General features: G+C 44.6%; 1 protein-coding gene across 1 annotated transcript; it reads left to right on the forward strand.

The window, feature by feature from the left end:
* Positions 335-16,324, forward strand: LOC110397531 (mucin-22-like). The gene is given in 3 exon segments (XM_021393922.1): positions 335-2,438; positions 2,441-4,996; positions 5,057-16,324. Coding segments are annotated over 3 exon segments (6,642 nt in total). The 5' UTR covers positions 335-477; the 3' UTR covers positions 7,182-16,324.

Here is a 16,341-nt window from a genome sequence, read left to right on the forward strand (position 1 = left end):
CCAAAAAAAAAAACAACAAGAAACCACCTCAACCACCACAAACCTCTAAGGCAACGAAACCAACCTACGACAGAATCAGAGAATCACCAAGTGTGGAAAACACCTTCAGCATCATCCACTTACCACAACATCTCAATATTCCTGCAACACCCAGACCTCTAAGATGGATAAACCAACCTGCCACTCAATTAGGGCCCACAACCCATCTCTACAGCCACAGAAGACACAACTTCAACCACCACTAAAAGGAACTGTTTGTATACAACTTCTTGTCTTCAAGTCCATGAACATTGCCCCCATTCTACTATTGGGCACCTCCCATCTGCGTCCAAACATACCCATCCCCATCAACATCGATGCCCTCCTCTGTGATGACGATGACAATGATGACAATGCCCTCCTCTGTGATGACGATGACAACGACGTGCTCCTCTGTAACGACAATGCTGATGACGCCCTCCTCTGTGACGACGATGAATGACGACACGCTCCTTTGTGACAACAATGATGACGACAGCGACGACTCGGTTCTCTGTGACTATGAAAATGACTTGTACCTCTGTGATGATTACAATGACGACGCGCTCCTCTGTGACGACGACGACAACAACACGCTCCTCTGTGACGACGACGATGATGCACTCCTCTGTGACGATGATGACGATGGCAACTTGCTCCTCTGTGATGACGATGACGACGACGCACTCCTCTGTGACAAAGACGAGGACGGCAACTTGCTCCTCTGTGACGACGATGACGATGACTCGCTCCTCTGTGACGACGACGACAATGACAACAATGATGCGCTCCTCTGTGAGGACAACAACGATGCGCTCCTCTTTGACAACGACAACGACGACTCGCTCCTCTATGACAACAATGATGACGCGCTCCTTTGTGACGATGACAACGAATCGCACCTCTGCGACGACAACGACACCCTCCTCTGTGACGATGATGACGACAACGACGCGCTCCTCTGTGACAATGACGACGACTACGCACTCCTCTGTGACGCCGATGACAACGATGACGCACTCCTCTGTGACGATTATGACGACAACGGCTCACTCCTCTGTGATGACGACGACAACTCACTCCTCTGTGACAACAAAGTCAACGACGAATCACTCCTCTGTGATGACAACAACGGCGACGCCCTCCTCTGTGGTGATGACGATGACAATGACGCAGTCCTCTGTGATGACAACGACGATGGCGCCCTCTTCTGTGATGACGATGACGACGACAACAGTGATGACTCAGTCTTCTGTGACTATGATAATGACTCGTACCTCTGTGATGACTACAATGACGACGTGCTCCTCTGTGACGATGAAGACGACAACGACTTGCTCCTCTGTGACGTCGACAGCAATGACTCGGTCCTCTGTGATGATGACAGTGACTCACTCCCCTGTGACGACAACGACGACGACTCACTCCTCTGTGACAAAGACAATGACAATGATGCACTCCCCTGTGACAACGACGATGACGACGACTCACTCCTCTGTGACGATGACAACGATGACGCCCTCCTCTGTGATGACAATGACGACGATGCGCTCCTCTGTGACAACGACGACGCGCTCCTCTGTGACGAGAACGACGACGGCGACAACTCAGTCCTCTGTGAACATGAAAATGACTAGTGCCTCTGTGAAGACGACAACAATGACGCGTTCCTCTGTGACGATGACAATGATACGCTCCCCTGTGACGACAGTGACAACAACACGCTCCTCTGTGTTGACAACAATGACTATGACGCGCTCATCTGTGACAACAACGACAACGAATCGCTCCTCTGTGATGATGACGATGACGAATCTCTCCTCTGTGACGACGACAATGACGACTCACTCCTCGGAGACAGCAACGACGAAGACAACTCACTCCTCTGTGACAACAAATTCAACGATGACTCACTCCTCTGTGACGACGATGACGACGACGCGCTCCTCTCTGATGACGATGACGATGACGACGCGCTCCTCTCTGACGACGATGACAACGACGCCCTCCTCTGTGAGGACGTCAGTGACGATGCGCTCCTTTGAGATGATGATGACGACGCGCTCCTCTGTGATGATGATGACAACAACATGCTCCTCTGTGGCAACGACGATGACGCACTCCTCTGTGACGATGACAACAATGGCAACAACTCGGTCCTCTGTGATGACGACGACAACTTGCTCCTCTGTGATGACGAGGACGACGACTCGCTCCTCTGTGACAATGATGACGACTAGAACGCGCTCCTCTGTGATGACGACGTGCTCCTCTGTGAGGACAATGATGATGTGCTCCTCTTTGACAACAACGACAACGACTCGCTCCTCTGTGACAACAATGATGATGCGCTCCTTTGTGACGACAACGACAACACCCTCCTCTGTGATGATGATGACAATGACACGTGCTCCTTTGTGACAACAACGACAATGACACGCTTCTCTGTGATGACGATGACTATGACACGCTCCTCTGTGAAGACGACAACGACGAATCGCTCCTCTTTGACGACAACGATGACGACACGCTCCTCTGTTATGACGATGATGCGCTCCTCTCTGACAACGACGCGCTCCTCTCTGACAACGACGACGACGCGCTCCTCTGTGACAACGATGACGACGATGCCCTCCTCTGTGAGGACGTCAATGACAATGCGCTCCTTTGAGATGACGATGGTGACGCACTCCTCTGTGACAACAACGACAACTCGCTCCTCTGTGACAATGATGACAATGACGACGCACTCCTCTGTGACGACGATGATGGCAAATCGCTCCTCTTTGACGACAAGTATGACGACACGCTCCTCTCTGATGACGATGACGACGTGCTCCTCTCTGACGACAATGACGACGATGCACTCCTCTATGACAATGATGATGACGGCGCCCTCCTCTGTGAGGACATCAATGACGATGCGCTCCTTTGAGATGACGATGACAACGCACTCCTCTATGACAACGACAACTCACTCCTCTGTGACAACGATAACGATGACAACACACTCCTCTGTGACGGTGACCTCCTCTGCGATGACGACGACGACGACAACTCACTCCTCTGTGACAACGATAACGATGACAACACACTCCTCTGTGACGGTGACCTCCTCTGCGATGACGACGACGACGACAACTCACTCCTCTGTGACAACAAAGTCAACGATGACTCGCTCCTCTCTGACGATGACGACAATGACGACGCCCTCCTCTCTGATGACGATGACAACGACGTGCTCCTCTGTGATGATAATGATGACGACGATGCGCTCCTCTGTGACGACGATGACGATGACACGCTCCTTTGTGACGACGACGACAACACCACGCTCCTCTGTGACAACGATGATGACGGCGACGACTCAGTCCTCTGTGACTATGAAAATGACTCGTACCTCTGTGACGACGAGAATGACAACGCGCTCCTCTGTGACGACGATGACAACAACATGCTCCTCTGTGACAACGACGATGACGCACTCCTCTGTGACGATGACAACGGCAACGACTCGGTCCTCTGTGATGACGACGACAACTTGCTCCTCTGTGACGACGACGACGACGACTCGCTCCTCTGTGACAACGATGATGACTAGAATGCGCTCCTCTGTGACGACGACAACGAATCGCTCCTCTTTGACGACAACGATGATGACACACTCCTCTGTGACAACGACGATGACGACGACACACTCCTCTCTGACGACGATGACAACGATGCGCTCCTCTGTGACAACGACGAATATGATGCGCTCCTCTATGACAACAATGCCGACGATGCCCTCCTCTGTGAGGACGTCAATGACGATGCGCTCCTTTGAGATGACAGTGATGACGCGCTCCTCTGTGACAATGACGTCGATGACGACACACTCCTCTGTGACGACGATGACAACGACAACTCACTCTTCTGTGACGATGACGATGACGACGACGCGCTCCTCTGTGACAACGATGACGACTAGAACGCACTCCTCTGTGATGACGACGACAACAATGATGCGCTCTTCTGTGAGGACGACGATGCGCTCCTCTTTGACAACGACGACGACGACTCACTACTCTGTGATGATGATGACAATGACAACGCGCTCCTCTGTGACAGCAACGACAATGATGTGCTCCTCTGTGATGACGACAACGACTATGACGCGCTCGTCTGTGACGACAACGACAACGGATCACTCCTCTTTGACGACAACAATGACGACACGGTCGTCTGTGATGACGACGACGACACACTCCTCTGTGACATCAGAGTCAACGACAACGCGCTCCTCTGTGACGATGACGATGAAAACGACATGCTCCTCTGTGACTACCACGATGACGGCGACTTGCTCCTCTGTGACGACAACGATGACGCTCTACTCTGTGACAACGATGATGACGACGACGCACTCCTCTGTGACAGCGACGACGATGGTGACACGCTCCATCGTCACAGAGGAGTGTGTCGTCGTTGTCGTCACAGAGGAGCGCGTCATCGTCACAGAAGAGTGCATCATTGTCATCACAGAGGAGTGTGTTGTTATCGTCGTCACAGCGGAACGCATAATCGTCGTAGTCATCATCATCACAGAGGAGCATCTTCATTATCATCGTCGTCACTGTCACAGAGGAGTGAGTCGTAATTGTCGTCATCTTCACAGAGGAGCGAGTTGTTGTCATTGTCAAATAGGAGTGAGTCGTCATTGTTGTCGTTGTCACAGAGGGGCGAGTTGTCATTGTCACAGAGGACTGAGTCGTTGTCATCATCACAGAGGATCGCATCATTGTCGTCGTCATCACAAAGGAGCAAGTCGTCGTCGTCGTCGTTGTCATCATCATCCATCGTCGTCACAGAGGAGTGAATCGTCGTTGACTTTGTTGTCAAAGAGGAGTGAGTTGCCGTCGTCGTTGTCGTCTCAGAGGAGTGAGTCGTCGTTGTCGTCGTTGTCACAGAGGAGCACGTCGTCATTGTCGTCATCGTCGTCATAGAGGAGCAAATCGTCATCGTCGTCGTCATCACAGAGGAGCGAGTTGTCGCCGTAGTCGTCGTCGTCACAGAGGAGCGTGTTGTCGTCGTCGTCACAGAGGAGCGTGTTGTCGTTGTCTTCACAGAGGAGCGAATCGTCGTCATCATCGTTGTCACAGAGGAGCATGTCGTCGTCGTCATCGTCATCACAGAGGAGCGTGTCATGGTCGCAGTCGATGACGACAACTTGTTCCTCTGTGATGACGACAGCGACGACAACTCGCTCCTTTGTGACAACGACGACGCACTCCTCTGTGACGACGATGATGACACCGCTCCTCTGTGATGACGACGGCGACAACTCGCTCCTCTGTGACAACGATGATGACAATGGTGTGCTCCTCTGTTACAACAGTGATGACAACATGCTCCACTTTGACAACGGTGACGAAAACGTGCTCCTCTGTGACAACGATGATGACTTGCTCCTCTGTGATGAAGACGACGATGATGAAGACTCGGTCCTCAGAGACAATGACGACGACAACGACGTGCTCCTCTGTGATGACAACGACAAGGAGCAAGTCATCATCGTCATCGTTGTAACTGAGGTGCATGTCATCATCATCGTTGTCGTCACAGAGGAGCGCATTGTCGTCATCGTCACAGAGGAGTGTGTCATTTTCGTCACAGAGGAGTGCGTCATTGTCGTCACAGAGGAGCGCGTCATTGTCATCATCATTGTTGTCACAGAGGAGCGCGTAATCATCGTCATTGTCGTCATCACAGAGGAGCGAGTCGTCGTCATCATTGTCATCGTCACAAAGGAGTGCATCGTCATTGTCGTCGTCGTCATCGTCATCGAGGACTACAACGACTCGTGCCTCTGTGACGACGACAACGACGACTCGCTCATCCATGATGACTACAACGACTCGCTCCTTTGTGACGACGATGATGATGACAACGTGCTCCTTTGGGACGACACTGCGCTCCTCTGTGATGACGACAACAACTCGCTCCTCTGTGACAGTGACGACGACAACGACGCACTCCTCTGTGACAACGATGATGACAACTCACTCCTCTGTGTTGACGACGATGACACGCTCCTCTGTGATGACGATGACGACGAGTCGCTCCTCTGTGACGACGATGATGACAACAAGTCGCTCCTCTGTGACGATGACGACAACGCGCTCCTCTGTGATGCTGACAACAACGACTTGCTCCTGTGTGATTATGACAACGATGATGACTCACTCCTCTGTGACGATGATGACGACAACCATTACCCACTTCTCTGTGATGATGGTGACAATAACTCACTCCTCTGTGACAACGACGGCGACAATGACTCACTCCTCTGTGATGACGACGACGACAATGACGCGCTTCTCTGTTACAATGACAACAACGACGCACTCCTCTATGACAACAATGACGAAAATTTGCTCCTTGGTGACGACGACAATGACGCACTCCTCTGTGACGAAAACGACGACAGCGACGACTCACTCCTCTGTGATGTCAACGAGAACGACGACTCACTCCTCTGTGATGATGATGATGACTCGCTCCTCTGTGACGACGACGACGACAATGACGCGCTCCTATGTGACGATGATGACAATGACACGCTCCTCTGTGACGATGACGTGCTCCTCTGTGACGATGACGACAACACCACGCTCCTCTGTGACAACGATGATGACAACTCACTCCTCTGTGATGACGATGATGATGACTCACTCCTCTGTGATGATGATGACAATTCGCTCCTCTGTGACAACAATGATGATAGAGACTCGCTCCTCAGAGACGACGACGACGACGACAACGACGTGCTCCTCTGTGACGACAACGATGAGGAGCGAGTCATCGTCATCATCGTTGTAACTGAGATGCATGTCATCGTCGTCATCGTTGTCGTCACAGAGGAGCGCATCGTAGTCATTGTCACAGAGGAGTGTGTCGTCGTCATCACAGAGGAGCACGTCGGAGTGTTGGAGTTTCCATTATTTCCTCTTCCTTCTTTCAGTTTGGGTTGGAGGTTCCCTTCTTTGCTCTTCTTCCTTGCAGTTAGAGGCTCCCTTTTTTTCTCTGCTTGCAGTTGGAGGTTCCCTTCTTTCTTGACATTCCCTTCTATCCTCTTCTTCCTTGCAGCTGCATGTTCCCTTTTTTCCCTTTATTTCTTGTAGTCAGATGTTCCTTTTTTTCCCCCTTCTTTCTTGCAGTTGGATGTTCCACTGTTTCCCCTTCTTTCTTACAGTTGGTGTTTCCTTTCTTTCTTGCATTTGTTTAGTTCCTAAACCTCTCCATATTCCGTGCCACTCAGCATTCTCTGATTTTGGGGAAGGCTTCTTCCAGATAATATAAATGAGGAGGGATACATTCAGGGGAATTGATATTATGACCATTAATTTGGCATTCCAAAGATGTGTAAGGAACTGAAGAGAACCTGGAAACCGGTCTCAACATCGTGTTGTTTGTAAAATCAGCTACTCCCTCTGGGATGTAACTGTCAATATTCAAATCATACAACACTGTATATAGGTACCAAGCAGGTGTCTCCATCAGTGCCTTTAATTGGTTATATATGTATGCAACTCCAAAACAGAAAATGATGAGCTTAATAAGAAACCAGTACATTCCAAAAAGCATAATGGCCTTTAATCCTTCATATAGCACTCCTAAAATAAAGAACAGATACATAGCTGGTGGTTGCTAAAAGGAAAAAAACTCAGTACAGTGTCCAGAGTCTGGCAGACCGCCTGGCCTATAATCTAATCTATGAAGGTCAAAGCTAGCTACAGCGCTCTGCAACTCCTTGACTTTAAGAAATCCTTTTTTTTTTTTTTCTGCTAGTGTTAAAAAGTTTGGATTTGGTTCAGAATGCCCACATTCTCCACCAATAACTGTCACGGAGTTATCTCTAGATCTATCTGTGTCCATGACAGGGGGACAGCAGGCCCACTGGCCCACTGGCCCAAAAGAAGGTGGGGGGAAGGGGTGTCAGCAATTCACAGGCCCATTCAGCCTGGTTCTGTGACTACTGGGGCAGGGGGTCCCATGGACCCACACTCCGGGAAAGGGGAAAGGGGAAAGGGAAAAGGGGGAAGGGTAGGGAGATGGGAGATGGGCCTAAAGAAAAAACAGTGGCAACGATCTGAGGAGGAATGTTAATTTACTAAATTTGGTATTGGAATGCAAGACAACACAATATAATACAATATGATTGGAATTGAAGCTAATAAATCAAATTAAATGAGAGGGTGTCCGAAACCAAAGGCCTTATTCTAAAGCTGAAGGTGAAACAGCTAGATGTTTTACTGCCAAGACGAACAGCAGAAAAAGAGAGTCTCGTGACTTGTGAGGAGTTTATCTTTCCCTATGAACACAAAGTCCTCTGGGATACGTAGTTCTTCTCTTCTGAGAACCAGGCACCCAGAAAGTCGGCAGTCCACGGAACTGGAGCATTAACTCTTGAACTCCCAGTGCTTTACATGATGTTACAATGTGGAATACCGATAACAAAGATCATAAAACCATGACACTAGGCTAGCATGTGATAATGATACAAAGGCTGTTGGATCTCTAATTCCTGTTGGATAGCACGCTCCTATCATTTCTGCTTTTTTTTTTTTCCCCCACTGCACCATACTTCCTTCTTCTATGCTCAACAAATTAAAGATACTATAGAGCAGATTGACTGCAGCTGGCTACAGTTTGCCACAGGACGAATTCTAAGATGCTTGTTCAAAACAGTGTTATGATTTTACAATACTGACCGGCACACTTTCAGAATACAGAATCAATGTCTGTTTATGCTGCAGGCTTCCAAGGTAGTCATCTGGTATCATCAACATTTGCGTTACGCTGAAATCCTGTAGGTTTTGGCTGGTCATCGAGATGAGTTCGACTGAACTTCACTGACAGGTTAAAGCCTTTCATTTTGAATAATTGGGTTAGCTATCCAACTGTATGCTTTTTTTGTTTTTTTAAATAATACTTTTAATTCTGCAGAACAGCCTAGTATTTTGTGCTTAAAAAACGTTCTGGAAGTTTCCATCCAGTGTTATTTGGAGAGGGAAATGATGTAGAATAAATGAATTTAGAAAAAGGAATTTGCTGAAAGAAGGTACGCTTTGCACTGAGAGTATTTGAGGAGTGTTTGTTTTTATTTTTTTGTAGATTTTAGAAGCTTGCAGTATTATTTGTTACCTATATGCTCAAAATATAGTAACCTTTGTGTAAAACAAATGATTATGTGTAGTAAATAAGGAACAGTAGTGCATATGTTCCATTTGTGCATATTTCTGGGGTCAGTAGTGGTTTGCTGGATTTACAAGAACTTTCCTAGTGATATGGAAACAAGGACATCGTGTCTGGTTTCTTCGGCATACAAGAGTGCTCCGATCTTCCAAAAGAAATGGATCGCTCTGGATCTCTTCTTGCACCCATGGGACTAACACTTCTGCCTTTAAATGCTGCAACCCATGACCCTAGTTCTAGGGTCCCACTTTTTCTTTTGATAACTTTTTATTTCAGACACTTTTAGCTCTTCATCTCTCGTTTTTCAGTGGAGGGGTATTGCTGGTTGATTTGGTGTAATACACAATCTCCTGCCCTTTGGGAAGTCACTAAATTCTTTGTTGTTGAAGCTTTTCTAAGAGATATTTCCAGGGTGCATTTTAAATCTACATTTGATTCTGCTAGCGGTCATTTCTGTGTGACAGTTTCATTTCCTTCACATGCTAATCTGCCAGATAACTTGGCATCTCTCGTTGCCCCCAAATTCACAGAATTCATTTGTTAGCTTTACGTTGCAACAAATGCAAAAATAGATTCACCTTAATGCCAACCCTTGCCATTACATTTCAGACTCAGTCCAACTGCTGAAGGTTTGGGGTCCTAGTGCTCTTTTATGAGGCCTATAATCTCTGGAAATAGTTATCATTTAGTGTTTCAGGAGCAATTTAGTTATACATTCTCAAATATTTAACATAATCATCTGCTTTTGTGCTCCGCGTGGTATGATTGGCAAAAAAACAATGCCTTCGTATCTTTGTGTGCAGTTTTCCAGAGTTTACACATTATTCTTCCTGTGCTACATTGAAAACAACCTTCAGTAATTTCACAGCAGTCCTAAGAATAGCAGATTTATGTCTGCTCTTCTTCAGGCATCTTATTAAAACACTAATTACGATCGTCATCAATAGACGTGGAAGTATTTTTTAAAGGAATCAAATACCAAAACTGGCCAGCCATTTCTTATTGGCCTATTTTCTGTTAATGTGTTATTATTATTATTATAATCAGTATTAGTGAGAATGGACAATACTCTTATTTCAGGTTCCAACTCATTTGAAGGCGTAATATTTTTACAAAACAGAACTGCTTTAAATGAGCTCTGTGGATCAGATCCCTGGTTGTCACACATCACTGACTTTTTGCAAATTGAAATGTTCCAGCATAAAGGTGGTGTTTGGTGAAAAATGTGCTACATCTCAAGAGATCAGCCCCTCTGTTAGGTTGGATGGGAATGTGAGGTGTTTAAACTCTGTTTCAAAGAGCAGTTCCACAGACTATGTAAATGTTTAGTCTTTTCAAAGACAGGAGATTAAGTCACAGGGGACTCAAATTCCCATTTCCATGCATTAAGCCTGTAGCTGACCTAGTTCAAAATTCAAACCTTTTCATCCCAAATGAACATCCTGCTGAATATTCCAGTTTCATTATGGAATGCGAGGCAGAAGAATCATATTATAGATTTCTGTTTGGAACATAGGTTGGCTAAATGAGTAATCATAAATTTTAGAGAAACTTGTCCTTCATTTCTCTCAGAACTCGACTACTGGGATCATCGCAAAACAGTGATAGAGAGGCAGTAAATACTGATAACTATTTAGCTTCTCATACTTGAGACATTTGGATGCTTTTTAGCAATGCAGATGCTGGAAGCAATTTCAAATTAGTATTTCTATAATGAAATGACTTTGTTTATTCCTCACCAATTTTGTGCATGGTTCCAAAGAGAGTATAATTTAATGAGATGTCTGTAGAATTTTTGCTTTTACACACTAGTAAAATAACACTGACTGCATCTATTTCTGTTATTTTCATTCTACCTGACCTAGTGAGTATTTGGCATTGTTTTCACACCTTGTAGCTGTTTGCTTAGGATAGAGAAGTGTTTTGGACCTGTGGCATTTGAGAGGAAGGATTGAGGCACTTTGAAAAAGATCGTTTTGTCTTTACTAGTGACACGTCATTTTCTGTTGTCACTATGAGGTACTAATATTTCAGGTTTGGGGGATTGTAGGATTGTGTGCATGGGGCTTAATGCTGCTATTTGCTCCAGAGCTTATCTCCGCAAACTTGCAGTGCATGAAAGCATTTCTCACACCCGTTGCCAATGGTTTACGGGCCAGTTTGGCCTGGTTCCGTGACTAATGGGGCGGGGGAAGTCACAGACCCACGCCCCAGGAAAGGGGGAAGGGGGAAAAGGGAAAGGGTAGGAAGATGGGCCTAAAAACAAAACAGCGGCAACAATCTGAGGAGGAAAGTTGATTTACTAAATATATCAGAATGCAAGATAACCCAATATAATACAATGCAATCGGAATTGAAGATAATAAATTCAAATAAAATGATTGAGTGTCTAAAACTGAAGGCCTTTAATGCTGAAGGCGAGATGGCACGCACACTGTAGAGACGAGCAGAAAGGGAAAAAGGGGATGTCTCATGATGTGCAAACAGTTTTGTCTTTCCCTCTTAATAGAAAACAGAAACACAAAGTCCTCTGGGGGATGTAGTTCTTATTCTCTTCTGAGAACCAGGTACTGGGAAATACTGACAATCCACAAAACTGGAACATTAGCTCTTCAACTCCCAGTGCACTACATGATGTTATGATATGGAATACCAATAACAAAAATCATAAAACCATGACGAAAGATGATAGATTTGGGTTCTGTTTATGGGCTCTGATAGGAAAAGCATTCCAAAGGTAAGTGTACAATTCAGGTGCAGGTATCTGAAACTGCAGTACTGAAAATTTGCACAGTGTGCGTAATCACACACTGCCTTCACTCTGCTTGTTTTGCTTTAAAGCTGCCTCCTGTAGAACCAGTTGCCCAGATTTGAGAGAGCTGAGTAATTTTAGTGTTTCAGTCATTCTAGTAAGAAGTGGAGAAATTGAATGCTTGTATGCCTGAGACCCCTCAGGACTTGATTCTACAGCTGTTTTCAATGCAGACTAGATGCACAATAGCCACATCTGGCTTAGCCAAGCTGCTCACTCTGGATTATGTTTTTATTATTATTGAGTTCTGGCTAGGGCAGGTGTTCTCAATCACTGACTGGAACTGTTAACAGGTTCTAGGAAAACTCCTGGTAAAGGTAGTCTTAGATCAGAAATTATTTGGTTTTTATTTGGTCTCTTATTTGAGCTGTTTGTCTGAAACCCAGTTGTTCTGTGAAGAACTTTGTTTTGCTTGCTAGAAGGCTATCACGGTGCGTAGCTTTGTATACGTGAATGTAGGTCGCCCTCTAGTGAACGAAAAGGCTTACTTATAGCTGCACTGTAAGAACTGCATCAGTATGGACCGTAACAGATAAAAAATACTGAAGCCCATGATAAGTTAGTTGTGACAGTCCTGAAGTATGGCAGTCTTCAAGTTTAAAGGAAAAAAATACACTTCAGCTTAGGTAATAACTTGCTTTAATAATTACAGATTGACTGAAAATATGTAAAGTGTATCAATCTGGTTTGCTAGAATCTGAAACGTACGGCCGAGTGATGGTGGATCCAGTTCAGAACCTCAGTGACTTCTTCAGCTGCAACATCGAGAACGTGTCAGGTATGTGCCCAAGTACAGCCCAGACAGTGGGGGAGTATGCTGTTAGACAGATATGGCAGCATGGATTTTTTAGACCTTTGATTTCTGAGTGTATATGTAAATAATAAGTCTGCTTCTTTTAGGATAAAACTCAACCTGAGACACAAGCAAGAGCCTTTGGAAACCTAGAGTTTCATTCTACGTTAGCAGCTCATCGTGCAGATGCTTTTCCTCTGGTAAAACAGCCCAGTTCTGATAGTTTCAGCCTGTCATCTGCTCCACTCTTCCAGGTAAGCTGTCAGTTAATTAATCACACAAGCATTTCTCTCATGATGAAAGACTATGGTGTAGAGAACAGCATACAGGTACCGGTGGGTAGGTGCTTTGTTAGTCAGCAGGACACATCTGACTTCAGCAACACATTTACTTTGTTTTGTCTCACTAACAGTGCAGCCTTGAGGCTGCAGAGCCTGTAGGTATGCCTGTCACTTAGGCAGGTGTCACTGATATAGAAAAAAAAATAAGAAATAAACTTTGAATTTTCTTGCAACTGGTAAAAATAAATGGCAAGCAGTTTATATACGATAGGAAGTAAAACTATGCATACTGCCTTAAAATAGATTATTGCAAATTTCTTTCATCTTCGGTCTTCTGAGGTTGGGTTCTTGTCACCAAAATTAAGACCAGAGTGTTCGGTAGTTGCAGTAGCCTTTCTACATTAACTCTAGAAAGAAACAGGCTCTTTTAGAACAGTTTACCTGACCTACTTCAGAAAGCTGCATTAAAAATGAATCTTATCACCAAGTATGTATTTCTGCCATTGGTTTTCATAGACATATTTGGCAACACGGCATCTTCCAGTTCATAGTAAGCACATGTGCATTAGGAGTATCTGGGTTTTGTTTTTCTGAAGGTGATGGCACGCCCAGAATGGTACATTCATACTATCTACATGGTTTGAGCAAAGGAGAACACACACAGGCACAATGGCAAAAGTCTCAACTACCAACACATGTTATCCTCTGCTAATGGAAGAATTAGCACCTTTAGCCTTTAAATGCAGCAGCAGAGCCAACCCAGACTCCCTGGTCACGATGCAAGACAATGGAGTGGATAAAAACAGGGGCACAAACATTCAGCATATTGCACCAGACTGTTCCAACAAAGCTGTCAACACCCAGAAAGACAAGTTCCCAACTGGCACACTGTAACAGGCCAGTTCTGGAAAGAACAAGGAGGAACTCTGAAAACAGCATTTTGCTTATTACTGGGGGCCTGACAGGATCACTGTTTTTGCCGTGCACTGTAGTCATAACGCTTCTTTTGTCAAAACACGGGAAACCTCCCGCTGCTGCAGATTGCAAAGTACCCACCAGCTACTCCAGCAGCAGTGAAATCATGACCACATGATACAGCAGCATTGACAATTCAGAATTCCAGCCAGTTTCTGTGGTGCTTGCCTTTTAAGATGTAATTTCATCGGGAAGCAGACTCTGAAATCTAGCTCTCGGCTCACTCTGTTACACAGACAATTGGCTGCTGCTCTGGTTCTAGTGTCGGTTCCTGTATTGTTTCCAATCAACAGCTATTTCTGGTAAGGTTGGTATATTAGGTTCATTTATGAGTGAGTGACTTATAGAATTCAAACTAGAACTCTTTGAACAGAAGTAGCTGCTTTTTTCTTTTTTTAACCTATGATATTGTTGCTTTTTTAATGTTTTGAATATGCCACTGCAAATGTGCCTTATATCTGTGACGGAAGCTTGGTGCTTGGAGAGATACTTCTTTTACTTACATATAGAATATTTAGGTTTCATATAACTATTTTGCTTTTTAAAAAAAAATAAAAATAAAGAATTCCTAGTGAGGAAGGTCATACTGGCATTAGAATGGAAGCTAAGGGGTACACTTTTCTTTTCAATCAATGATACCAATGGGTTTGTCTCATTTCATCGAGAACTTTGGGCCTATGGACAGCGGTGGGAGACTCACACAGGTAAGGCTGTAAAATTGCAGCTGTTAGTAGGAGAATGTTAAACAAGAATTAGAACTATACTGTTAATGCCTCACTAGAAAAATGATATATTAATTTTCAGATATCGGCAATAAGCACTTACGAACATGTTTAAAAAGATTTTCTTGTTTTAGAACAATATTACTGCTTTCCTGTATTGTACAGTAATTGCTTACCTTCCTTTACTGGCATACTTGTGTTTGGCCAGATATCTAGCACTTAGGGAACACACATCTTCTACAGCAAATGTTTTGTTTAACTTATACCTGGAAGAAATTTGATGCTATGTAACTTCATTTTAAGAAGATATGGTTTCATTCACTACAGTGGCACTTGCGATGTACTAGCACAAAGGAATTGTTGCTGAGCTACTGAATACATCTTTTCTCTCCACTTCCTGTAAAGGTTTTTTATTTTGGCTAGTTGTAAACAATTACAGTTACTTGGTTTGGAGTTGTGGTTTTTGGTGCTGGGCTGGCTTGTAAGTTTTTCTTTTTTGCAAAGTAATGATTTTAGAGGAAGTCTACAGCAGTAAAGCTTTCTGTTTAAGGTTATAAGTGTAAGTAATTGGTAGCTAGAATAATATTTTCTAGGGCTGTCATAACATTGCAGCTTTTACATTTTTTTTCTGGTGGGTTAATTTAACTCTGCTTCTGACTTTTTGAAAAGCAAAAAATGGTAACTCAGCTTGCTCTCTGCTGCTGTCTTCAAGTTCCCCGTCTTTATTCAATGATGATGCCTTTTTAGAACTGTTTTTGAATCTTTCTGAAGAAACTGAAACTGAGAAAAGGTTACTTAATTGAAATTGACAATTTGCCTTCTTTTTTTTCCCTCTAGTGAATTCCAAAATTATGCTAAATTAGATGATGGCATCAGGAATCAAACAACTTAATCTCAGTCACAACATGTCTGAGACAATAAGTAGAATAGGAACCACTCCTGAACAGAGCTGTTTTGTTCTACCAGCTCAGCTGAACAGTGTACACGGCCGTGCAATACCACAGAATCTCCTACATCTTGAGCCCGCATCAGTTCTTTTCACAGGAATCAAGACCATCTCTACATTTACCACGGAGAACTGAGTTGCTATGCTGTTTGCCAATAAAAATAATACTACCATTCTTAGACCATTCGAAGGAAGAACAAGCTTCAGTGACACTTACCTTTCAGTTGGTATTGATGGTATGCAGAAAGTCATTATCATTTTGTTCCTCTCTGTTCATTCATTCTCAGTTGAAATAGCTGGCATTACCTCTGATGCCAAAGTACAAAGTATACTCATGCATTAAAATTAAGTAAGTTCAATAATGTTAAAATCAAAGCTACAGAACTTTCAAAAAGGGGGCTTGATTGGTGATGGCTTTCAGCAAAACAAACAAACAAACAAACCCAAAAAACCTACCTTACCCGTTTAGTGTTTGTAACACTGCTAGAAGTTAAAAACAAAACACAGATCCTGCAACTCTGAGATGACTGAATAAATAATAGGTACCGAGGCAGGAA

Source organism: Numida meleagris, chromosome 4 (assembly GCF_002078875.1).
Source record: "Numida meleagris isolate 19003 breed g44 Domestic line chromosome 4, NumMel1.0, whole genome shotgun sequence".
Taxonomy (NCBI): Eukaryota; Metazoa; Chordata; class Aves; order Galliformes; family Numididae; genus Numida; species Numida meleagris.